Here is a 27,924-nt window from a genome sequence, read left to right as displayed (position 1 = left end):
TGTTAATTTGGCAATAAATAATTCAGCAAACTGTGACTGCCTTAGCTGGCGGAGTGAGGAAGCTTTTCATAAGCAATGTGTGTGGCTGACAAATGCACCTTGTTAAAGCTTGGGCTTCTAGACAGATGTGGCCGCTGCTATTCTGCATCTGCATGGCTAATTAACATGATCCATGCCATCATTTTCTATTGTGACCTGAATCTGGAGGAATCCTGCTGATAATGGCTTTTATTGTTAGCCGAGGAGCAGCCAGCTTACAAGTGGTCCAGCTTGGGAGGCTGCCTGCGATTTTTCAGTTTTCACACTGACAAATCAGGCATGTGGAAAGGAAAGAAAGAGGAGGAGGGAGAAGAAGAGGGTGTTGGGGAAGAAGGGAAGACGAGTCACACCAAGGAGCTGCTCCTGTAGAGTAAAAGTCATCTCTTAACCATTTTTTTTCCATCCACTTTTTGTTGACAGTATTTTTTATTCATTCTTCACTGAGTGCCTGCTACTACTAGATCTGAATGATTTACGTTTTATCGGGGTTTTTGCACATGAACATAGATGGGAAATTATTTAACTGAGATGTACTGAATTTTCTATAACTTGTTCTGGAAGATCGGATATCATCCTTCTCGGTCAGCCCACAAGAACCAAAGGTTTATGTAAGTATTACTATATTTATAGATATTTATGGATATGTTTTACACTGCTCATTGACTACTTCATTACACTGCTCATTGACTAATACATAGCCATACAATATTTAATCACCGTATCTACATTCCCAGTGGATGCCTTATATACCTGTATCTCTCCTGATACCTATATATATATATATATATATATATATATATATATATATACACTATATATATATATATATATATATATATATATATATACTTTGTACTAAGCAGGTATGTTCTATCTATCTAGTTATAGATCATAAATGGATCCCAAATGAAATACATATTTCATGAAGATCTAGCAACAAGATTGATTTATCTATCCATTTTCTTCTAATATCTTCTGTCTATATTGGTACCTTTAGGCAACCATTACTAATCTCACATTTCAGTAAATTATTTTGTATGATGTTCTGTGTACTGTAATACTGTACACTATACAACCACTGACCTGGTTACCCATGACATACTTTGTTGGTTGACTACATAAAATGTTACCAGATAACAGAAGCAATTCCTGTTGTCGGATCCATATATAAAAAAAACACACACACACAGTAACAGTATAAACTGATTTTTAAGCTGACTGTTTCCTATGACTGGTATATGTTTTTCCCCAGCACTTGTGAAGCACAGTCATTAGCTATGGATGTATTCATGAAAGGGCTTTCCAAAGCTAAAGAGGGAGTCGTGGCAGCTGCTGAAAAAACCAAGCAGGGTGTGGCGGAAGCGGCAGGAAAGACAAAAGAGGGCGTCCTTTACGTGGGTAGGTAGAAATGGATCAATAAACTGCCAGCTGTGAAATTAGGATTCTGATTTCCCTCAAGAGTAACAGGTCTTATAGCCCAAGGAGCACTTTGGTCCTTTTGTAATGTCTTTATACTAGTTTTTATTTTTGGTGCCTACATGGATAAAATTATTACACAGGTTTACGTAATATTAGTTTTATGTTCTATGATTCTATTTACAAATCCTAATGGAATTTCATAGATGCCAAAGAGTACATTGCTATTATTGGTGTTTTATAAGTTCATACTACCTGTTTTGGTATATGACTAAAAGTTACTAAATGAAATATACTTCTAAAATATTTGGTTATATTGGTGTAAAAAGGTAAAAACTGGATTCTAGCCCTCCTATCTAGATGTAGCTTAGAAGGCCGCATCTAAAATTTTGAAAATTTTTGCCTTCTGTGCTCATGCCAATGTGGCAGTGAAGGGTTGGAATGGTGGGTCCAGCTGTTTGAGGAGGGTGCGTGGCTTCTATTCTTGTTGTATTAATCACATTTATGTATAGAGACTTCTATCTTCAAAAATCTATAAAGCCCATACATTAATAAGGGATTATTGAAAGGGAAACTATCAGCAAGTTAGACTAATCTAACCTACTGATACATCCCTAGGGGGCACAGGGTGCTGAGGAGGTTGGAATGTCTCTTACCCTTGGTTCCTGTGCAGTCTGTAGTGTAATCCTGTGTCCACTGTTTGGAGCACTGGGGGTGGGGCTACCACGCCCATAGCAGCGATCCAGCCAGCCCCTGGCCGTCCTGCTCCACTGGCGGACCAGCTCGGGGCCCCAATGCACCAAATGGCCTTACCAAATGCAGAATTAGGGTATGTTCACACTACGTAAAAGTACGGCCGTTGTTGCCATCAGCAACAACGGGCATACTTTTCCGGGGTGAAACAATGCTTTATTTTCAATGGGATCCCGGCCGGAGCATATACACATGGTATACGCTCTGGCCGGGATCCGTGCTGCACCGCAAATAACTGACATGTCAGTTTTCTGCGGCCGCAATTTAATGAATTGCAGCCATAGGAAACCCTGTCAGTTCACACAGTGAAGACAGCGGCTTGCTTCACTGTGTGCTATGGGAAGCTCTGCGGCCGGAAAGATCATCCGTCCGGTACTTAAGTACCGGCTGGGATGATCCGGGCAGAGACCAGCCATTCCGTTACCTGGCCGGGGTCACGGAACGGCAGGTTGTTCACGTTGTGGGAACATAGCCTTACACTACAAACTGCACAGGAATGGCACAGAGGATGAAGGTAAAATACTTACCTTCCTCACTCTGTGCGCAATAGCAGGTAAGATTTGTCTAACTGCTGATAGTTTTCCTTTAAGAGAAGCAGGTTGGTCTTGATAACTACCCCCCCCCCCCCCCCCAATGTCTTCACACATACACAAAGACATGTTAGGTTTCTTTGTGGAGTTCCCCATAGAAGGCCAAGCAAGCAGGCCGCTACTTTTAGGACAAATATCAGTGTCCTGATAAAGAACATTACCCAAGATACACCGGTGTCCCATAAGTACCAGAATGTTCCTCAAGCCACTGTCCACATATCTTGGCAGATATACAGTAGTGTCAATACCCCCTACAAGAACACAGAAAGACAATTTTTTTGAATAATATGGTAAATGTGATTGCTCCCCTGCCCCCCCCCCCCCCCCCCCCCCCCACACACACACACACACACACAAAAGTTACTATAACTTCTTGAAAAGGACGATTCTTCTTCACAGATACATTTGCATGTTACTTTAATGGCTATAAGAAATCCCCAGTACCTCTGGTGCTGCTTCAGTCCAGAAAATAGTCCAACATGGGCATGTGAACAGAGTAAACAAAGATCATTAATCTTCAATACCAAAAATCTATATTGGAAAGGACCGTTCCAGGCTTTTTTCCCCATATTTAAAATTCATCCATTGGAGGCTGGAGCGCTAGAAGATAGATAGTGATACAACAAATACATTAGCTATTCTTCCTCAGTTTGATGCTTCGCTCCCTTCATTTCTCTATTAGTCTTTCCTCTACCTTAGTGTTTCTTCTTGCTCTCTATTAGTTTCTCTGCCTTTCACTCACTCTCTCTATCCCTCTTTTTACTATCCTCCATCCGTTTCTCATTTCATTTGCACTCTCTATCTTCCTCTACCCTGCTCCCTCTCCCTCTCCATGTCTCTCTATCTCTCTCTGCCCTACCTTGCTGTTTTCTCCTTCCTTGCTCTCACTCAGTCTCTTGCTTTCTCTCTATCCCTTTCTTAATTATTTTCTATATTTCTACCTATTTCCTAACTCATTTGCACTCTGCATCTTCCCATTCCTTGCTCTCACTCTTCCTATCCCTCTCTTTTTGAACCTTCATCTCTCTCTATCTCACCTAATTTGCAGGCTACACCTTGCTCCCTTCATCTCTCTCTATTGGTCTGTCCCCTACCTTGCTGTTTCCTCCTCTCGTGCTCTTCCATCTTTTGCTCTCTCCCACTCTCACTCGTGCTCTCTATGCCTCTCTTTCCTGCCCTCCATCTTTCTATCTCTCACCTCATGTGCACTTGCTCTACCTTGCTCCTTCCATCCCTCCATCTTTCTCCCCTACCTTGTTGGTTCCTTCTCCGATGCCTTCTCCTGCCTTCCTCTGCGCTTCCTCTCTATCCCTCTCTCACTCTTTATCATGTCCTTCTCTTCATAACCCTACATCTCTCTTTCTCTAACATTGAATTGTTGCTCGGTGTCATATAGATTACCTGAAGCTCCTTGGACTCATTGCAAAATGTATAACAGGACTTCCACCTTCTATGCGTCATTTATAATACTGCTTATATGCCGGGGGGGTCATTTGGACTCTATGACACCAGGACCTGGGTGCTACTGCTACCTCTGCACTCATTATAGCTATATTCCTCTCTAGCTTCTAAGCAACCTTAAAATATTCATACAATTTTATGCCTCAATAATGTTTTCTCCTTCTCCCACTTTTTATGGATTCTAATGATATGCTTGCTTAAGGCAGTGTGCAGTCAAACACCAATCAGGCGGCCTGTCTGAATGTGTAGCCTGGAGGAGAAAGGATTGTATAAATCAGGAAATCAGATGTTCAGTGTATCATGCCAAACTCTATATTATAAGCCGGAAAGAAATTGAGATCCTGGAATTATAATATAGTATTATATATAGGTTTATAATAGTAAATTACTAGTCCTGTCTAATAGTTCCCCACAGTGGTCTAGAATAAAATAGGTATTCTACAACTATATGTCAGTAAGTTATTTCTTCTCCACAGTGGTAACTTTCAGATCAGTGGTAACTGGGTTACAGTTGATTCATAGCTCTGGACCAGAAAAGCAGGGAAAAATCTGAAAAATCTTCTACAGTCTTCTCAGTGCAGATAACAAAGTCATCACTTAGGCTACATTCACACATTCAGTACTTATTCAGGACTGTACATGATGTCCCCAATCATCCACTCTATCCACAATCCGCAAATAATTTGTCCACAATGCAAACCTACTACATCAGTATCTGTATTTTTTGAGGATCAGCAAAGAAGGGGAAGGTAATGGTTGTAATAGGTAAATGAGTGGGAATGGTTAAAAATGACTACTCATTCAAATTTTTTGCTGACGTTAAAGACGTTTAATCCATAAAAATTACTGATCTGCAAAAATTACAGACACTCCAGTTGACTTCTACCGGACAATCTGTGTTGGATTTACGGTCCGTACTAGAGCTTGTCAGTAATTTTTGCAGATGCAATGATTGCGGAAATATATAGACAGTGTGAACAGCCCAATTAAAAACAATGGGCCAAAAAATTGTCCAAAATTGCAGAACATGTAGTCTTAGTGTGACAGACAGGGCCAGAATATAAAGAGTGCAAAATGGGACGTTGCCTTGGGTCTCCTTCGCCCAATTTTTTCCATTGCTACACAGTAGAGATAAGCGAACCTGGAGCATGCTCGATTCGATCCGAACCCGATCTTTCGGCATTTGATTAGGGGGGCTCCTGAAGTTGGCTAAAGCCCTAAGGCTATGTGAAAATCATGGATATAGTCATTGGCTGTATCCATGTTTTCCAGACAACCTTAGAGCTTTATCCAAGTTCAGCAGCCCCAGCTAATCAAATACCGAATGTTCAGTTTCGGATCGACTCGAACCCGAACCCGGTTCGCTCATCTCTACTACACAGTTAATAAGGCTTAAAAAAGAGTCTATCAAGTTCGACCTATAACCCTACTGTGTTGATCCAGAGGAAGGCAAAGACCCTTGTGAGGCAGATGCCAAGGGCCCCATTGTAGGGAGAAAAATTCCTTCCTGACTTCACTATAGTAATCAGAATAGATCCCATAGATGGCTTAGCAACCTACCACATGTAATCTAGTGCCCAAAACTTTTAATATTATATTAATCGAGAAAGGCATTAAGGAAACGCTTAAATTTAAATAAAGAATCAGCTATAACTGCAGAGAAGAGAGTTCTATAGTCTCACTGCTCTTACAGTAAAGAATCTGCGTCTTTGCTGATGGTAAAGCCTTCTTTCCTCTAGACATAGAGGATTCCCCTGGTTACATGCCTAGTGTAAAAAGACCACTAGAAAGATCTCTGTACTGTCCATTCATATATTCGTATATGTGCTTAGATTGCCCATAATACATCTTTTTTGATAATCTGTCTTGTTACTGTAACCCACCGATTCCTTTAATGACTTTGGTCACCCTCCTCTGCACCTCCTCCAGTTCAGCCATTTCCTTCTTATATACCGGTGCCCAAAACTGTACACAGTATTCCATTTGCGGTCTAACAGTGATTTAAAAAAAAAAAAAAAGCAAAACTATGTTCTCAATTTTAGCATCCATGCCTCTTCTAATGCATCTCATGATTTTATTAGCCTTGGCAGCCGCTTGCCACTGTTCCCTAAAGTTGAGCTTACTGTCCACCAATACCCCCAGGTTCTTTTCAGAAGCAGTTTTACTATTTAGCACAAATTTGTACTTATTATTACTATGGCCCAAATGCATAACCTTACATTTATCCACATTTTATCTGCCCAAGCCTCCTGCTTCCCCAAATTTCTCTGTAATATTATATTACCCTTCTCTGCGGTGAATACTTTATGCATCCTAGTTTTAGATTCTACTCTGTATCCCCTCTACAAGGTCATTAATGAACATATTAAAAAGTGGACCCAATACTGACCCCTGCGGTACCCCACTATTAACTGTGACCCAATCTGAGTATGTTTCATCAGTGACCACCCTATGTTTCCTATACCTCAGCCAGTTGCTTACCCATTCACCTATATTTTTCCCCAATTTTTGTAAAATACTGGACAGTTGGTAAAGATTTGAAAGCATATTAAAAAGTACAAACACTTGCGAAAATAAATTATTACAGTTAATAAAACAATATCAACTGGGCAATGCTCCATTCTCCTGCCGTCATTGCGAGCTAGATGAAATCTACTGGTTGAGTATGTCTGTTTATTGTTATAGAACAAAGAGCCGCCAGACACAAAAACTTTTTTTTTCTTTAGGGGCCTCCACTAACCTTGATCCAGCCTCGATAGTGGGAAGACTATAGTGTCTTCTAGCCCATGATGTGGCACTGCTGGTGATGATTTTGTTTAAAAGGTTAGCTTGCCAGGAAGCAGAAATTCAATAAGGTGCAATTTTAGCACCACAGATGGACAACACTTGTGCCTGTTAATCTGATTCCATACAAAAAGTGAGAATGACAAATGAGTCATGAAATGAGATGTGAAGTGTGATACTGAGAGCTAATACAGGATTCCAGGCATCAAGCTGAGAAGTGAGAGCACTGTAAAGACATCATTTTCACAAAGATTACAGGCCTTTACTATAAGTAGCAAGTGCTGAGCTCTATTTCTATTACCTTGTGTCAATGATCATTGAGAAACAATTCACCTAGGATAGAATGTGGATTACTTTTTGTGATTAAGTTTATCATGCAAAAGAATTAAAATACGTGTTTTCTTCTATGGTTTGCAGGCTCCAAAACAAAAGAAGGTGTCGTACATGGAGTAACAACAGGTATTGTATATTTGATCTTAGTTCCAAAACATCCAGTTGAAGGCCTATATGTTGGCATTTTGGCAAAAAGAAATGTTGACATATATTGTTGCCAGCCTCCCATTGCCTAACTATGTTTAATGGAACGAATGTTGTCTATCTTCCTGAAACTACCAACTTCTGTGGTGCAGGTGACATTGCCATATCTGTTCTGCAGTAGGAGTGGCCCATTTCAATGACATCATGGAGGGAGGCGGGGACTACAGTGCCGACATAGGTAGGAGGGTGAAGCCATGAAGCCCCGCCCAGATGACACTGTCTACCAATTATTTAAAAAAAAAAAAAAAAAAAAAAGTTACCAGAAAGACACGCTTTATATAGGTTAATATGAACTTTGCAGCACGTTAACTTCTGTAAAATGGTGTTGAGAACTGCACATATCGAGAGGAGGGTGACAATATCACTTTAAAAGACCTAATCCCACACAGAAACAATATGACTAAAGACTAAAGACTAAAGGCAGTCACTAGCAGACTTCCAGTCCAATATTCAAGTCCAATAAGCTAACTTGGCCCCTTCAGATGTATACTGTGGTATGTGCCAGTACACCGTTTTGCCAATATGCCAACATTAATTTTAAACATACACCAAAAATGTGATGTGTATATGCATAAAAATTCTTCCTAATACAGAATCCTACAATCAGCCTACAAGTTACACTGTGACCCCCTTTTTGCATTCTGACTTCTCTTCATAAATGTAAAAGGTAAATTTAGCGGTTTTCATACCTTATTTTATATCATGTCATGCTGCTTGTTCAAGTTAAAAGTGATCTTTTATCAACTGCAGATAGTGCTAAGTGGGCCGGGCTCCACAGCAACAGTGCCACCAAGTCCCGCCCACAGCACAGCCATTGGCTCCGCCCCTCCAGGGCGCAATAAACACATAGGCCCTGCCCCCTCGTCAACCATTAGAACAGGCTGGCCTAAAGGTCTAGTCTCCACCCCCTCTAGGTCAGTCCATACCAATGGACGTCGAGGGGGTGGTGCCTATGTGCCGATGACGTCACGGAGGGGCGAGGCCATCGGTGGCGCTGTGGACGGGCTAAGTGGCGCTGTTGCCGAGAAGCCCCACCCACTTAGTACAATCTGGTAAAGGTATGAAAACTGCAAAATTTACCCATTACACCTGTGTAGAGAAGTCAGAATGCAAAAAGGGGGTGACAGTGTCACTTTAACATATATTTTAAATATTATTTTGCCCCGGCTGGCTATTGGACGAAAAGATACTTTTATTAGGTCCCAAACCGCATGCAAGTTATCTTCATCTGGGCATCGGGGTGGTCTTTGTCTTCCCAGTAGTCACGGTCCTGGGCCTGTAATCCGCTTTATTCACACCTCTCTAGACGTGATTCACAGTGTTGGACTGCACCTCAAGAAATATAGGAAAACTATAACAATCCTTTATTAAACACAACAAAAAAAAGACAGACAAATTAAAACCATTTTAAAAAAACAAGACTGAAAACTACACAGAGCCTGCCCACCAGCCATTACTACTTGGAAGACAAAGTAGGAGATTTATCAAACATGGTGTAAAGTGAAACTGGCTTAGTTGCCCTTAGCAACCAATCAGATTCCACCTTTCATTTTCCAAAGAGTCTTTGATGATTGAAAAGTAGAATCTGATTGGTTGCTAGGGGCAACTGAGCCAGTTTCACTTTACACCATATTTGATAAATCTCCCCCAAAGACCTTCCTGATGCCTAGATAAAGATTATTTGCATACGGCACAGGACCTAATAAAAGTATGTTTTCGGCCAATAGCTATTTGCCATGATTGGGTCCCTTTAAATTATCCATTGTCTCCCTTTAAAATGTCCCCAAAATAGTATAGAGGCCACCACTCTGCAGTGATGGTTGCTGTAAAATTTCCCTAAGACCCTGAAGTACACATTTTAGCAGACTAAGGAGACAAACATATTTTACAGGCTTATTCTTTAAGCTTTGTTGGTATGATGTAATAGGGATGTTGCTTTAACATGCATTTTCATGGTGACAGATTCAGGCGTAATAGTTGTTAGTATACAGTCAGGAGATATGTATTAGCGCCACTTAGCCCCGCCCACAACGCCACCGTTGGCCCCGCCCCCCTTGAGGCCCATTGTTGGGCCGACCTAGAGGGGGTAGGCCTAAACCTTTAGACATTTAGGCCAGGGGCGGGGCCAACGGTGGCGTTATGGGCGGGGCTAATTGGCGCCAATGCCGCGAGGCCCCGCCCACTTAAAACAATCTGCAGTTGATAAAAGATGACTTTTTACTTGAACAAGCACCATGACGTATGATATAAAATAAGGTATAAAAAAACGCTAAATTTACTCTTTACACCTGTGTAAAGATGTCAGAATGCACAAAGGAGGTGACAGTGTCACTTTAATATTCACCCCCATTATTAAAATAAAAGGGAATATATATATTTATTTATATATATATATATATATATATATATATATATATATATATATTTATTATACTTGTGAAATATGTTTATGTCTCCTTATTCATCTGAAATTCGTACTTTTGTGTCCTGGAGCCACACTGCCCTCAATCCCGACCTTTCACCTCATTAATATACAAGACTCTATGATACACTACAGTACACACTCTTAGCTCTGTTTGCCTAACAGTAGGGATTACATGCAAAGAGGCAATGCTGCCCTAGGCCACTAAAGACCCTATGCCACGCCACCATCTGATTTTTGGGGGTTGCTCACAGGTCATCTTAGGTACAATTTTATTATGGTACATGCCATCCTCTGTAGAAAGGAGTAATGACCCTGTTAAATGTTATGTTTATTAATACCATCATGATCTGAAGATACTAGAAGTGAGAACCCCCTGTTATGTCTTCATTGTTAGAGTGGTGAAATGATACTAACCGGTTATTTCCTGGAGTAAAGCCCCTTTTACATGGGTCAATTATCGTCAAGGAGCATTGATAGAAATTGACCCTCGTAAAAGAATCAGCGATTAGCTGTGAAGTGCGAAAACGCCTGTTGGCTGATCACATCTTTTTTGCGGTGGCAAAATGTATCACTATTGGCCGCACCATTTAAATGGCCGCACAAATGATACAGTGATCATTAGTGAGGCCCGGTCATGCAATTAGCCGATCTCGCTAATCAGTGCTCGTCTGCATCCTTGGGCCATGTAATGGGACCCTTACACTGTACCTGCGTGAGTACATTCTCTAAAGCAGTACTGTCATGGCCATATGCCTCTCTAAATGGCTGACAGCACAATAAAATTGACTCAGAAAGATATTAGTTAAATAAACAACATAAAGAACCTCAGTAATATGGCAATAAAGTAACATTTTTCTGCCAAAAATGCAAATAGGTTTTCAGTGAGTCTACAAGGCTGCCGAGCAGTGTAGTGAGTCAGGCGTGTAGAAATATTCCTCAGCACTCTCCACACCAATAAAATAATTGACAAGCTGCTCTGCACCATCAATATCATGAACACAGATGCAAATGTCAACACATCTCACATTCCTACAATCTAGCACTTGGCCAGAAGATACAGTCTAGCTCAGTGTCTTTTGCTAATGACTCTCTGCAGATTATAAGAGAGAAAAGTAAACAGATGCAATATTGGTTGTGTCAACTATAAAATGCTGCGAGCAGTTTGAGAGCATATTTGGACAAAGGGAAAAGCTTTAAAGTGATACTGTCCACTCTTACCCTCCACCCACCCACTTACTCTCGATTAATTTCATCAGTGGATAGTGTCACCTAGGCAGGGCTTCACGGCAGTTGAGGCCTAAATGAAGTGAAGCCCCGCCTATGTGACACTGTCCACGGATGAAAAGAAGCACTTTTAGTGCCAAAAGAAGGCACAGACAAGTTTAATACTTGTTTATATTATATGTGCAGCATCTAAGCTTGTGGCTGGTGCGGAGAACCACACAGAGTAAGGGGGTGACAATATCACTTTAACAATTAGGTTCTGTTCACACATGTGCTACAAGTTTCGAAGAATAGCATGGGGCCAATGAGTCGTAGTATTAAAGACGACCTGTAACCCCTGTGTCGGGGTGACAGGCTCCCGACCCCCCGTTAGAGCCCCCTATAATCACCTAATCCCGCCGGGTCCCGCTTCTGGATCTGGTCGGGTGACGGATATCTCAGCCGCTGCAGCCCGGCGCGCGCGCTGAGAGATGAGTCCAACACCCATAGAGAATGACAGGAGAGTCCAGCGCTCCATCATTCTCTATGAGTGTTGGACTCATCTCTCAGCGCGTGCCGGGCTGCAGCGGCTGAGATCTCCGTCACCCGACCAGATCCAGAAGCGGGACCCGGCGGGATTAACGGGGGGTCGGGAGCCTGTCACCCCGGCACGGGGGGTGACAGGTTCCCTTTAAGAGCCTAATTTAAGATCAAAATGTTTCTATTAGGCTAGATTCACACTATGTAAAAACGACAGACGTTTTTTATAACAACAGTCATCAATGCCCAAATAACATTCATTATTTTTGCAATAACGGACAATGGCGGCTGTTATTATGAAAGATGGTCGTCATTTTTACTTAGTGTGAACCTAGCCTTAAGGGGAGATCATTCTTTAAAAATATACAATGGACTAGATGTTCTAATGTGTCTGCACCACACTTCTAAAAAATGATATAAACAAGATATGGACAAGCGGCGCATTGGCAAGATCAGACAGATCCCTAGCTTACCATGCCACAGCCCATGTGCCATAATAGCAACCTATAAATGGAATAGATACAGTTTTGTTTTTTTAATGGCCGTTATTTGGGGGCAAAATTACAGTCGTCAAAAGGCCAAAAAATAGACGTTGTGTGGTTATAGCCTTAAGTGGTTATTTAGGTTAAAAAAAAAACATGCTTTGTTTCAAAAACACCAGCTGCTCAGTTCCATTGAGGTGAATATAGCTGATTTGTAATACCACACACAACCTGAGGACAAGAGAGGTGCTATTTTTTTTAAAGAAAGCAGCTATGTTTTCCTAATCCCCTATAAACCCTCTAAAGTAGTGACATCAATGAACTGGAAAATGTAGTGACTGGTATATATTAAGAGTGACTGTACATTTTCACATTTTTTTCATGTTACACTTACATATTCAATGGATTTTATTTGGATTTCATGTGTGAACAATACAAAGTAGTAAGTAATTTTAAAGTGTAAAGAAAATGATTCATGCTTTAAAAAAAAAAAGTAAATAAAAACATGGTGGCGTGTTATGTGTATTTGTATTCTGCCCCTGTACTCTTATTTCCATAAATAAAATCCAGCGTGACCAATCAGATTCAGAAAAAAGAAAAAATTGACAGCACCTCTATGCCTCTGTTCACACTCTGTAGGTTGCACGCCACATGTGGCTAAAGTACAGACGAAAAAGTGTAACAGTAACCTAAAGGTGCAAGTGCTTTCTGTAATACTCCTCCCGGTGAACACACAATAACAACCTGCTGTCTAGATATTAAAAAATAAGGATCTTAACAAAAATTTGATCGAACAGAGTGTACCATGTCACCACGTTAGGGTGTCCTCAAAGACATGGTCCTACTCTAGCATTCTCACACTATGGCCTCTCCTGCGCTAACAATAACCCTACAACTGGGCAGATAGGAGCCAAATCTTTATTTATAGCACCCACAGGACACATTTAAGAATGCCAGTAAGCACTTGCACCTGTATGTTGCTGTTGCACTTTTTAGTTTTTTTTGGCTGTACAATCTAATTCGGAAGTCACCAACATAGGAAACAGAGTGCACATCTGTCATGTCTTCTCAGTATAACTTCAGCAGTTCTGTAAGGCCTCAGTGGTTTGTTAGAGAACATTATTGAGCAAACAGCATCATGAGAACCAAGGAACACACCAGACAGGTCAATGGTAAATTTATAGAGAAGTGTAAAGCAGGGTTAGGTTATAAAGGAACAACTGTCAACCTACTAAGACATGGCCATGCACCAAAGCTAAACTTAACTGCCAGTCCAGGCAAGGAAAGCACTAACTAGAGAAGCAGCCAAGAGGCGCATGGGGACCCTAGAGGAGCTGCAGAGATCCACAGCTCAGGAGGGAGAATCTGTCCACAGAAGAACCCTTACTTGTTTACTCCACAAATCTGGTCTTAATGGTAGAGTGGCAAGACAAAAGACATTTTTTAAAGCAATCCTTTGAGAACCTGAGACAAGACTTAAAGCGACTCCATACCCACAATCTGACCCCCCAAACCACTTGTACCTTCAGATAGCTGCTTTTAATCCAAGATCTGTCCTGGGGTTGTTCGGCAGGGGATGCAGTAATAGTGATAAAAACAACTTTTAATCCGGCAGCGCTGTGTCTAACGGCTGGGGCTTACATTTGTATATGCATTAGGCTGGTACAACCTCTCTGTCCTTCCTCCCCACCCTCCTCATCATTAGGAATACTCCAGTAAATGTTCCTGGATCATTCCTAATAATGAGGAGGGTGGGGAGGAAGGACATAGAGGTGGTGCCAGCCTAATGCATATACAAATGTAAGCCCCGGCCGTTAGACACAGCGCTGCCGGATTAAAAGTTGTTTTTATGACAATAACTGCATCACCTGCCGAACGGACCCTAGGACAGATCTTGGATTAAAAGCAGCTATCCGAAGGTACAAGAGGTTTGGGGGGGACAGATTGTGGGTATGGAGTCGCTTTAAAGATTGCTTTTCACATATGCTCTCCATCCCATCTGACCTCCAACTATTGTGTACGGTTCAAGACGTATGAGTATTTTTTCAAGGCACTGTAGGTCTATAGGTTATTTCTAGTGGTTTAGTTGTTATTTCCGTTACTCTCAAATCTTTTGAGAGTTTGATTATTAGTACACAGTGTTATTATCAGGTCTGGTAGTATTGAGCAGCATGGTGGCTTAGTGGCTAGCTTTGCTGCCTTCTTCACCAACCCACCAATGACAACATGCATGGTTTTTTCATGTTCCCCTTGTATTCAGGTGATTTTCTCCCAAACTCCAACAAAACAAACCATACCGATAGGTCACCTTGAAATGTAGATTGTAATCCATTGGGAACAGGAAGCAATGTGAGTAATAAGTTCTGTACGTTGTTGTTTCCACTATATATAAAGGTATTCTTACATTTATAATTTTTTGGTTTGTATCTAGTGGCAGAAAAAACCAAAGAACAAGTTTCTAATGTGGGTGGTGCAGTAGTTACAGGAGTGACTGCAGTTGCACAGAAGACTGTGGAGGGGGCTGGAAATATCGCTGCTGCCACAGGACTAGTGAAGAAAGATCAGGGTAAACAGGTATGTGTTATATAAAAACAACATTAAGGGAAATATTCATTCCAAGGGCAGAATGTAAAAAGTCATTCTCTCATTTTCAGGTGGATATATTACACGGTCCGATCACTTATGTAAGCTAGTGCCGATGTCTTGGATTGGCGCTCGCTTACTGAGCCTATTACACCTTTTGATAGTCGTGCAGCAAGGGCTGTATATATATTGTTAGCGATGTCTGTGCAGTCCTTGCCCTAGTGTAAAATAATAACGCCCACTGCCGTAGCTGGAACTTCTGGGCTTGCCTCTGAGTTGACACTCCACTCACCCAATCACTGGCAGAGACGGGACAGTGCCGTAGCCAGTAATTGGCTGAGCAGCCTGTCTTTTCAGAAGTTGACCGGCTCATGATAAAGATCAATTTTAGGCTGGAATAAACGATCAGCTGATGATGATTTAATAAGCTAATCATTGTCTTTATTACATGGAGCGATAGTCTGCCAAATGGGTCTGATTTGGCAGATTATCGCTCTGTGTAACAGGGCCTTAAGTAGATGTATGGGATATTGTAAAAAAATATATTATAATAATAATAATAATAATAATATACATTCCTTTTCAAAAAAGGTCCACCTTAAACCCTACTATTACAGCCACCCCAACAGAAATACATTGGATCTGTTTTTTTTGTTTGTTTTGTTTTATATTGAAATGGATACAAACTAGTTATGAAAAATATTCTAAAAATTATTTAGTGCATCCTACTAAACATAATTATGTTACTGAATAAAAGGTATGCTATATAATAGGGGTTATGGTTTTGGACAGATCAGTTGAATGTGTATTTTACTTTGTGTCCAATATATTTGTCTAAAAAATATACAATGCACCGTGTGCCCATCTAGTAAGATATTCCTAATTGGAGATTGGAGAACATAGACTTTTAAATTGTGATGTTTCCTACTGAGGATCATCCTTTATTAGCCTTGTAGAAAGCTGCTGGATCCAGTCCTGGGAAATTGGGAGGTTTCCTAGGACTGGATCCAGCTTTTCCAGGCACACGGCACAAAGCTCTAAGGCAGCCAGGTGGTAAGCCCTCTGCCGAGCTAAGGAAGCGCTCCGCTTCATCACTACTATAAATTAGGTTATCTCTTCTCTGTCGGTCTCAGTGGTAGAATTACATAATGACCTATTATTGTTCCCTTGCAAATGAGCTTTCAGCAGCTGGACTCAAGATGGCCAATCTCGGGGACATCTATTTTCATTCCTGTACTTAATTTTTTTACACACAATTTTTTTTCTTTTTTTAAATGTTATGTGCTATTAACTGTAAGAAACCCTGTAATATACCTTATCAGACAAAAATGCTTTATTGCATGTTTCAAGCATCTTCTCCTTAATCTTGTGTAAATAATTTTCTGCTTATCTTGGTAACTATGGTATACAGTTTTTCCTTTGTCTTATGAACATTATTTATGAGTGTGTATAACAACATGTAATGATGACTTAAACAAACAAACATGAAAAAGCTCCAAGGCAGCAATTTCCAGACATAAAAGCACATTGAAAGAAGTGGTATGGTTGCCTATGATTCAGATAAAGTGTCTGCTGTGAGACATGGCTGGAACAACAATGGCAAACCGTCCATTCATGTTCGTTGAATTGCTGTAGTGGGCAGATGAAGAGTACTGAAACATCGGTGACCCCACCACAAGCAGCAGAGACAACAGGAGCCTGGCATTTGGCCTTGCAAAATATCACAGGGTGATACTGATGACAGTACTGAACTAAACAGATGCATTGCCCTAATGTGCAGTATTTCCATGTGTTAGAGGGAAGGCTGTTATTATATCAGAATTGGCTCTTAATTAATTGAAGTTTATGCTCTTGAATTTTGTTTTTTTATATTCCCTCCATCTGAAGAAGCAATGCGCTGGATATGAGTCAGCCCCGGCCCCTGACAATTACATTTATTTTGTTCCAAAGCTGATGTAATGACCTTCAGCAACCGAGCCTGTAGCAATAGCTGCTGATGTTGACCTGCTGGTATCATGTTTAGCTCTTGTGCAATGTATAACAATTATAAAGGACTTCGAAAAATTAGCCGCCGGGGTTTTGTAACCCTGAAACATTATGGTGGATAAATGAAGCATTTGTGCTAGCTCGAGTACAGGCGAATGAAATGGCAATTTAATAGATGTGCTCTTAAGTAGTGTTTTAATCTGTGGTTTACATTTGTAGCTCGAAGTTGCCATCTGTGCTTTAAAATTTACGAAAGTACGTGGCTAAATCAAAACCTGCATGAATCTGTATCTTCTTGTGTATCCATTGCTTTTTCTAGACATAGAATCAGGCTATGTTCAAATGCCATTAAAATGACTGCTGTTTTTATTGGATGTTTAGAAGCAAATAACGACTGTTATTGTATATATATATATATATATATATATATATATATATATATATATATAAAACTTATCAGGAGATAGAAAGGTGGCACTCACCGAGATAGCAAAAAAAAAAAAAGGCCCTTTATTCCATCACCAAACAGGTTACATATAGCAGAGGAAATAATTAGGTGACAGCGGTTTCGCACGTCACATGCTTTCTCTCAGCAGGGCTGAAAGAAAGCATGTGGCGTGCGAAACAGCTGTCACCTATTTATTTCATCACCTGTTTGGTTGGAATAAAGGACCATATTTTTTGCTATCTCGGTGAGTGCCACATTTCTATCTCCTGATAAGTTTTATATATATATATATATATATATATATATATATATAAAACTTATCAGGAGATAGAAATGTGGCACTCACCGAGATAGCAAAAAATATGGTCCTTTATTCCAACCAAACAGGTGATGAAATAAATAGGTGACAGCTGTTTCGCACGCCACATGCTTTCTTTCAGCCCTGCTGAGAGAAAGCATGTGACGTGCGAAACCGCTGTCACCTAATTATTTCCTCTGCTATATGTAACCTGTTTGGTGATGGAATAAAGGGCCTTTTTTTTTTTTTGCTATCTCGGTGAGTGCCACCTTTCTATCTCCTGATAAGTTTTTTATGCCGTTGGGCTGCATGCTTTGGTAGAGCACCTCCGATAGTACTTGAAGACTGTGACCATCAGTGTGTAGGGGTCTAGTGCCAGGAATCTCCTTTGTATATGTGTTATTGTATATATTATTATATATTGTATAATTTGTATTATAACGGCCATTGTTTTTAAATTTTGGTGATTATTTGCCGTCAAATGTCAGCTGTCCAATAAAAATGGTCGCCATTTTGATGGTGTGTGAACATAGCCTATAGCTAATTTTTTTAAAAGGGCATGGATGAACAAAGCTTTTCTTTTAGAAGGACGTTCTTGGACTAGGCACATGAAAATATGAGAATTCATTTACACTCTCTGCACGTCCATGGTGTCCTCTGTTTTGGGCTGGTGCTATTAGAAGGGAGTCCGGACCCTAATGGCAGTAAGGTCAATAACAAATAGAGCAGAGCACTAGAGATAGAGATGGTTATAGCATTCCACACTCTCCCTGCAAGAGGGATTTAAAGGGGTTATCCAGGATTAGAAAATCATGGCCACTTTCTTTCAGATACAGCACAACTTTTGTCTCCAGCTCAGGTGTGATTTGCAATAAAGAGGTTGTCTGTAAAAAATAAATAATTGTCAGTAATATATAGTTACCTTCCCCATCCCACCGTCGCTGCTGGATCCTGGGCCACCTACTCTGCACTGCTGCCTGTGATTACCTCCAACTCCCATAGGAAATGGTTGCTCAGTATAGAGTCTATGCTGAGTGGGCATTTCCAGTGGGAACAGGACATCATTGTATGTGATTACAAACACAGTCAGCGGAGCAGAGCGGGTGGCCCAGGATCTGGCAGTGGTAGGGGAATTGGACAGGTAAGTATACATTACTGACATGTCCCCTGCAGCCCAGGCAGCCTGGACAAGTAGTCATTTTTCCTGGACAACCATTTAGTTCAACGGAATTGAGTTCCAAAACTACACCTAAACTGAGGACTAGAGTCATGCTGTTTTGACAAGAAAGTGCCGATGTTTTTCTAAGCCTGAATATTTCCTTTAAAAAGGGGTCTGCTACTGACAGACACCTGTGATTGTGAGCTCCTGCCTGTCACCAGCATTTATCCGGAGTTTCCATCTGTACTTCCCTTTTCCTGACTTCACACCCTGGTTGTTAATTTTAAACTTAAATAACTAATTTAAAACTTTTGACATATTTTCATATAGACGTGTCCAAAGTTTTGATCAGTCTGGGTCTGATTGTTCAGACCCTATCGATCGAGCGATATAGCCAGGAGAAAACCACACTAAAGCCCCTATTCCACGGGTCGTTTAGAGGAGCAAACAAGCGCTCTCAGCGCTCGTTTGTTCCTCATTCCCCGCTCGCTGCCGCCACTATTCGACGCGGCTGCTGCGAGCGGGTGAGTGCGGGAGGGGCGGCGGGGAGCTGCGGGGGGCGGGGGGGGCTGCCCGGGTGATCGCTGATCGTCCGGGCAGCCTATAGGATACAGCAGCGTCTGCTGCCGATGCTCCTATTCAATGGAGCAACGGCAGCAGATTGCTGCTATATCAGTCGCTTGTTTTTCAACATATTGAAAAACAAGTGACTGCAATGATCAGCCAACATGAACGATGTCGGCTGATCGTTGCACTCTATTCCACGGGACGATTATCGTTCGTAGCGGCCGATATTGGCCGAATACGAACGATATTCGTTCCGTGGAATAGGGCATTAAGCGTGGTCCTCTCTCAGCTCTGTGTCAAGTGATCAATTGGACTTATCAGTCAAGCTCTATGGAGCTCCATTATAAGTCTGACTGATCACGTGACACAGAACCAGGAGAGGACTGTGCTTAGCGTGGTCTTCTCCTAGCTCTATCTCCCAATCTGTATGGGTCTGAACATTCAGACCTGGACCAATCAAAACTTTTGACATGGTTCTATAAAACACAAAATGTTTTGTGAAACTACAGTGACACTTTTAATGTGTGACCTCCCGGATTGACCTGGCTTTCATTCTGGTATTAACTCTTTCTGATTTTGTTCTTATGGTGATTTTCTGGTTTTGCTGTTTTTGACTCATGTTGTGCTTTGTAACTTTGCCTCCGTGTTCTTATTTGGCCCTTGGCATGAACGACTGGTGTTGACTTAGACTTCTTTGTCTTTTTTCCCTGACTATCCTGTGCAAATAGCAGTGTAGGGTATGCCACCCAGCCGGAGCTGCCATATGGGACAGATTGGCCAAGCAGGCAGAGGCAGTGAAACAGGTGTAGGTTGAGCTCACTGTTCTTCTTAGGGTGCCTTTACACAGAGAGATTTATCTGACGATCGCAAAGGAGATTGTTTAACGTTAACCTGAAATCTTTCACCGTATTACACAAACGATCGGCGTTAGTTATGATCGTTACTATTATCGTTTATTCCTTCTGATCCCAGCAAAACAATGAACAATGTGCAATTACACTGAACGATTAGTGAAAAAATGTGGAACTTGAGCGAACGAATGTGGAATTACAACGAATGATTAGCGAAAGATTAACGATAATTTTAGGTTCAGATCTAAATCAATGATCAACGACATATGAACGATTTTTCGATCGCTGACTGCAATTACACAGAACGATTAGTGTTTAAATTCGAACGATATAACGATTTTTCACACAATAATCATCCCGTGTAATAGGGCCCTTAGTCTTAATAGCAATCACAGCATAAAAAGAGTTATAACTCCAATATAGCCATACAATTGTTTCACACCTATCTATATTGCCATTTTTCCTTTTTCGGTAAGAGTCTACACAAGTGTCTATCCTTGTAAAACAGCAAAGTTGTGTTTGGTCAGCTTGGCTTAAAACCACCAAAAAGTTATAAATTGTTTTTAAGATTAGCTTTGCACATATGTTTGGAAAAAAAATTCTTACAGCAGTTTTGGCACAATGACTTTCAACGCCATAAAGTATTTATTGGTTGTGAATTTCTGAGGGCCTTATTCAACCAAGGCGCATAGAAGAACAAAGAGATTGTAGAGACTTTGTCATGTGTTAGCCCCATTGGGGATAGGGATTGATGTGGATGATGGCAGTCTCTGTACAGCAGTGTGGAATATATTGCTACTATATAAGCCATGGAATGCAAATAATATATAAAATATTTGTAGGAGAGAAACACATGGGGAATTGAATTGAGCAAACAACATTGTTCATTGGATTCTTCCACAATCCAACTGAAAAACAGCATTCAAAGAAAATGCTAAAAACGTCTCTATTCCTCATTCTTTGTGTTTCCTTCATTTCTATTCCTTTATTTTATGTGTTTGATGTCATAGTCTGATCAGGTGCATGTAGTAATGGAAACAAATAGGCCCTGAATGGGGATTCTTTCTTTGACCCTAGATAAAAAGTAAAAATAAAGATGAACAAATCTTTAATTTTAATCTATAAATCACCAGCTGTCTTGTGAGCTCCTAGCCGGCTACGTCACGGCCTGGCTGACGGATGCCCCGCTCAGCCAGTCAGTGACTGAGGTGGGATATCGCTGCAGTCACTGATTGGCTGAGCAGGCTAAATCCCACCGTATGTGTCGTGGATGCTGGGTCATGGGCCGCAGAATTTGCTGTTTTTGCTCAGTGTGAACTGGGCCTAAGGCTGGTTTCACACACAGCATTTTTTTGGAAAACTGTCACTGCAGTTTTTGAGCTGAAGCCAGGAATGGATCTGGCAAGAAGCAGACGTATAAGTGCTTTCTTTATTTTACCCATTGATCTAAATCCCCTTTTGGGTTTGGCTCAAAAACTGCAATGGCAGTTTTTTAAGACTGGAAAACACACACAGACATATATTTAAACACAATCAGGGAGATTTATTAAACATGGTGTAAAGTGAAACTGGCTCAGTCGCCCCTAGCAACCAATCAGATTTCACCTTTCATTTTCCAAAGAGTCTGTGAGGAATGAAAGGTGGAATCTGATTGGTTGCTAGGGGCAACTGAGCTAGTTTCACTTTACACCAGGTTTGATAAATGTCCCCCGATATCACCCTACATATCACTATACTTACACACTATTACTGACTAAATCCAGTAAATTAAGACAAATATTACAAACATTAAAAGTATATAAGAAACAAATGTTATCGCTAGGGATGGTCCGAACCGAGTTCGGTTCAGGTTCGTACAAACCCGAACTCACGGTAATGATTCCCGCTGTCTGCCCGCTCCGTGCAGCAGGCGGATCCAGCGGGAGGACCGCCTGGAAAACTGGGATACAGCCATAGGCTGTATCCCAGTTTTCCAGGCGGTCCTCCCGCTGGATCCACCCGCTCCACGGAGCGGGCAGACAGCGGGAATCTGATATCGAGCGTTCGGGTTCATACGAACCCGAACCTTGAAGGGTTCGGACCATCCCTAGTTATCGCCCTATCTTGACCACTACCATTACCACTCTGCAAGCACACAGGTGACATAATTTGTGCTCTGGAGGAAGGAGAGGTAACCTAATGCTGCTTGCAGCCACAAGAGTGAGTGGCAAAGTGGTAAACCAATGGCAAATGGGAATCACATTTAACTGTAGGCACTCATCAGGGGTGCTCACAGTTAGGCCCAGTTCACACTGAGCAAAAACGTTGGAATCCCGCTGTGCTCAGTTTCCTGCAGTGAGTGATTGAGAGGGTGCTCGCGTGTCCGCTCCTGCTGCTCTCCGCTCGAAAAATTAACATGTCATTTCTTTGAGCGGAGAGGGGAGGAAGCACACTCGCGCCCTCTCATTCACTCACTGCAGGACACAGAGCACGGAGCTCCGCCACGGAATTCCGATGTTTTTGCTCAGTGTGAACTGGGCCTTAAAGGGAACCATTTATAAAGCTACACACAGTGCCTAATAGCATTGCTGATTTTCTGGGAGCCGAGTTCTGATGCTGGACCAGGAGGCCTACGCTAACTCAGGGCCCACCGGGGAATTCCCTGGTTTTCCAGTAAGCCAGTCTGAGCCTGCTTGCATGTATCTACAGTATTTTATGCTGAGTTATGTTGTCTCCTGAAAATTCCTTTTGTATACTTACATGTGCCATTTGTTGTTGGCATATGGTAGAAAATTAGATAGTGTATTGGACAATAATCTTTTCATCTCACTTGTTATTGAAAAGCATCACATGAGAAAATTAAATGTGCCAAGTACTAACAAGGCAATAACACACATCTAACAGTGTTTCTCTTCACCTCCTACATAGCGGGGAAATGTCATCATTGCCTCCATTCAAATCTGCTCAGATATTTACAAAAGATATTTCTTTACCCATTCAGTGCCTGTTTGGGCATTTGAACTACTGCATAAGCAAAGCAAAAACTGTTGCGCCACAAAGCCTACAAGCGAGTAAAAAAGGGTCTACTCCTATCATGAAATGACACAGTCTCGAATGAACGGCAAAGATTGACAAGTGTGCCTTGGGTTAACCCTTTAACAACCCTGGAAATTACATTTTACGAGCTATAATTAGACCTTTTGATCAGTTTTATTACAATTGTGGAGGGTTTAACCTCTGTGCCCCTCATAGATCTCCTTATCGGGTCCCTGGCTTATGATTTATGAATAGAGCCATGGGTATGCTACATGTCCCCCGACTCTATTCATTTCTAAGGAGCAGTGGAAAGAGATGGGTACAGCACTCGACATACTCGGTTCTTTCAGTCACTCCATAGAAATGAATAGAGCTGCGGGTCACGTGTCGGCATTTGCTATAATGGAAGGCCATCACCATCTCACTTGATCTATGTTTTGTATGTAATGTGCCTTTGCGTTGTTCACTGTAATTGCACTGTACCTACATCACACTTTAGAAGGGGTTAATACAAAGCCAAGCTATACCACAAGAAGCTTAGAAGCTGGTAGTTTTCTACCGTTGCTGTGGGACAGTGTGCAGGGCTCAAGTTTGGAGGGAAAAAAACAGACATGTTGACCTTTTCACTATCTGGAATGTTGTTTAAGTCCCATAGACTTAAATGGAAACTCAATAGAATGGTATATGGTCTATGGTTGAAACATTATGTCCGTTGTGTTTCACTACTCCACCCTGTCCACTAGAAGGTTCTAGTTTTCTCACAAACAGTATAAAATGAATAGTCAGTCAGTAGCCTACAGTTCTGCAGATAGAGGCCAGAGAGGTGAAGAGACTCTGCTAGGCTGCTCAGAAGACCAAAAAGAAGAGGCTGACTACAGACCCTGGGTCACCAGCCTCTTGACTAGAGCACAGGTGTGAAGACACCAAGACTAAGACTGGTAGCTTAGGCTATTGCCTTGCACAAAAAAACTTCTTCTGCTGCAGACTGGAGACTGGAGAAGCCAGCTCAGTGCTTTGCCTGTACTGTTTTGTACGTGTGATTTCTTCAGTAAAGAAGCACACTGTTTACTCTGTACCCTGACTCTTTGGACTTATTTCCTTATGGGGTATCTCTCTTCCAAAGGCCATTGATACAAGGTGACCCCTCAACAGAGTCTTGGGTATAGTACTGGAACCATTTCAACCCGGCACACTGCACTAGGAGAAAACAGGAGTCTGCTCTTCTAGACATACTGAGCACATTAGAATGGTACTTAGCAGTGATTCATAGAAGGTCTTTGCAGGACTAAAAATAGCCCTTTACGACGAGGAGGTCACTGCCAGAAGAAAAACAAGATGGATTATGCACATGGACTTAATGGCAGGAATGGCTTAAAGATTACCTGTCACTAGTTGAACAAAAGAAAACCAGGAGGCGCACCTAACTGATGCTGGTGTTCACCAACGCTTATGGTCGTAAAACAACAACTTTTAGAACTTATAGAAGCCATAAGTTTTAGTTTTTCATCTATGGACCAAAAGTGTAAAGTGTACTTTGTAGTAACACTTTCACAAAATGTACTGCGAAAACAAAAGATAGTTATTTGTGAGGTAAAATTGGGGGAATTTTTTTTTTTTTGCTTATGTTTGGGCTTTAAATTTTATGTGGTGATCTTTATGGTAAAAATTACATGTTTTCTGCATTCTGTAGGTCAGTACAATTGCAGTGATACCTAATTTATATAGCATTTGTGAAAACACCCTAAAGGGGTGTATAAACCGCTTGCCGAAGTGAATTCCCGCAACATGACGTACCGCTACATCACAATGCACAGGAGCTCTATGAAGCAAGCTCGGGAGCTTATCTCGTGAGGAGGCATAGTTTCTTTAATTCTTTGTTACGGAGATTTATCATGCTCAATTCTTGCATTTTTGTGCAAACAATTGCACAGCAAAGCTGTTTTAGCCAACTGCTTGCGCAAAAAAAAATTGCCAAAGTTGCCCAAGATTTATCAACTCACTTGCCCCTAACGATCATTTGGGGGCAACAAACATAAAATTTTGCATAGCTCAAAAAAGCACTTACTTAAAAATTTTTTGCAGATTATGCATCTGCCCCTGATTGTCTTATGGAGCACAAGCACTGAATGTCTAAGCAAATTTCAGATGGTAGTACTAGAAATCTTTCATCTGTGTCTAAGCATGCAAAATTGCCCTTAATGCATCAGGGCATTTAAAGAGTCACTGTCGTTTTATTTTTTCAGAAATCAATAGTCCAGGCGATTTTAAGAAACTTTGTATATGGGATTATTAGCCAAATATGCTATTATCTGCATTTAAAAAGCCTTTTCCCGCCCCCCCCCCCTCCTCTTTTCCATTCACTGCAAAAAATCAGGAAATTGTGACTTGTTGCATCAGACACAACCCTGTCTGTTCTAGGGAGAGGGGAGGGGGGAGGGGAAGAAGGGAGTTAGCCGACAGCAGAAAGCAGATAACAGAGGATTACACAACACGGAGGTGGGTGAACACTGTAATCAGAGCTCAGAGAGGTCAGTGCTGACTGTCAGAGGAGATTTGTTGTCCTGTTTTGGCCTTTTATTTAGCTCTCTCCATAGGAGAACAATAAAGACAGGGGGGAGAGCTTCAAACTGCTTTTTCATGATAAAAATGCATTTTTCGTCTAATGAACCCAATTACAAAATCATCTGGACTATTGATTTCTGCAAAAAAAAAATTTACGACAGTGAATAGAAGAATTCTCCTTTTAGATCCTAACTTTAAGCCTGGTTTCCCACATGGCAGTTTTTTGTTTTAGAAGAAATATATATATAGTGTGGACGTGAAGGGGTTAATGGCCATGCGCTTTTTACAAATAAACTGTGCGGACATCTGCTAATGGCTGCAAGTTAAACAGCGGCTTACCGGCAAACCCACACAGTTATTACAAACTAATTTAAAATCATCACTGTTTTTCATCGATGTCACAGCGGCACCTCGGCTGCACTGCCACCACAGAGAGATATCAGTCTTAAAATCTCACAGTAAGCATTGTTTTCATGTTACATCTTAAAGTGTTACTGCTCGCAATATGCAAGCAAATCATTGCTTTTAGCCTTTTTTGGTTTCCGTCAGTTGACCTATTTTTTAGGCTCTCATTCACCTATTTTTTTAGCCTACATTTTATATACAGTAGGTCAAGAATGGAAAGCGACACGCTGTGAAAATAGTCTTAGTTGTCACTAGAGTTGAGCAAACTTCTAGCACGCTTGGGTTTGTCTGAACCTGAGCGTATGGCATGTGATTCGCAGTGGCTTCTGAAGTTGAAGGCAACCCTAGGAAGGCAGCGCAACTGGGCAGTGAATAGATTGGCTGAGTGGGACGTCAGGGAGCCAGGAGCCTGAAAAGCAAGCGGAATGAATACTCCACTGTGAGTATGTAAAGCCATAGAAAATGACAAGAAAGAGTATCGCACTAGATTTTGCTGCAGAACTTGCAAATGAAATCCACTGTGAAACTTGTCTTGAAGTAAAGTCTAATAATGGATGTAAAAAAAAAAAAATCCAGGACTTTAACCCCTTAAGGTCAGAGCCTGAAATGGCCTTAATGACAGAGACAAATTTTATGAATATGACCAGTGTCACTTTATTCATTAATAACTTCGGCATGCTTTTACCTATCCGGCTGATTCTGAGATTGTTTTCTCGTGACATATTGTTCTTTACATTTCTGGAAAACTGGAGTCAATACTCATAACGAATCTTTATGAAAAAAACCCAAATAACGTAAAAAAATGCATTTTTCCAACTTTGAAACTTTTTTGCTTATACAGAAAGTGGTTATACCACATAAATTATATATTAAATAGCATTAGCAACATGTCTACTTTATGTTGGCGGCATTTATTAAACAATCTTTCATTTTTTTAGACAATAGAAAGCTTAAAACATTAGCAGCAAATTTCCAAATTTTCAGTAAAATTTCAAAATCAGATATTTTTAGGGACCTGTTCAGGTTTACTAAGGCTCTGTTCACACTACATATATTTGAGGCTGTATGTTTGAGGCTGTATAGCAACCAAAACCAGGAGTGGATTCAAAACACAGAAAGGATTTGTTCACATAATGTTGAAATTGAGTGGATGGCCGCCATTTAATGGCAAATATTTGCTGTTATTTTAAAACAACGGCTGTTATATTGAAATAATGGCCGTTATTTACTGTTATATGGCGGCCATCCACTCAATTTCACCATTGTGTGAACAGATCCTTTCTGTGTTTTCAATCCACTCCTGGTTTTGGTTGGTATGAGAACCTGACATGAGGACCAAATACAGCCTGAAATATACGTAGTGTGAACATACACTGGAAACCCCCCACAAGTGACCCCATTCTGGAAACAACACCCCTCAAGTAATCTAACAAGGAGTTCAGTGAGCATATGGACCCCACTGGTGATGGGCACAAATGTGGAACAATGTGACATGAAAGGGAATATTTTAATTTTTTCACTTTCATGGCACAAATGTGCCCGTCATCAAGGGGTCAATATCCTCACTGCACCCCTTGTTAGATTCCTTGAGGGGTGTAGTTTCCAGAATGGGGTCACTTGTGGGGGGTTTCCAGTGTTTTGGCAGCACGAGGGCTCTGTAAATGCGACATGGCGTTCATCATCCATTCTGGCCAAATCCAACCTCCAAAATCCAAATGGCGCTCCTTCCCTTCGGAGGCTTGCCCTGCGCCCACATGGCGCTTTATGTCCACATGTGGGGTATTTACGGACTCAGGGGGAATTGCTCTACACATTTTGTT

The 27,924-nt window shown here is 41.2% G+C and overlaps 1 protein-coding gene across 2 annotated transcripts in view; it reads left to right on the top strand.

Annotated features, from left to right (window-relative positions):
• The first annotated feature begins 343 nt into the window (after positions 1-343).
• SNCA (synuclein alpha) overlaps positions 344-27,924 on the top strand; it is a 61,847-nt gene continuing 34,266 nt past the window's right edge. For both annotated transcript variants that reach the window (XM_069976782.1, XM_069976783.1), the window contains exons 1-4: positions 344-647; positions 1,292-1,437; positions 7,461-7,502; positions 14,662-14,804. In XM_069976782.1, coding sequence (XP_069832883.1) covers positions 1,317-1,437; positions 7,461-7,502; positions 14,662-14,804 — 306 coding nt within the window. In that variant the 5' untranslated portion in view covers positions 344-647; positions 1,292-1,316. The remainder of the gene's footprint in view (positions 648-1,291; positions 1,438-7,460; positions 7,503-14,661; positions 14,805-27,924) is intronic.

The sequence above is a fragment of the Dendropsophus ebraccatus genome, chromosome 7 (assembly GCF_027789765.1).
Source record: "Dendropsophus ebraccatus isolate aDenEbr1 chromosome 7, aDenEbr1.pat, whole genome shotgun sequence".
Taxonomy (NCBI): Eukaryota; Metazoa; Chordata; class Amphibia; order Anura; family Hylidae; genus Dendropsophus; species Dendropsophus ebraccatus.
Note: the sequence above shows the minus strand (reverse complement) of the source record. Positions and strands in the feature narration are given on the sequence as shown.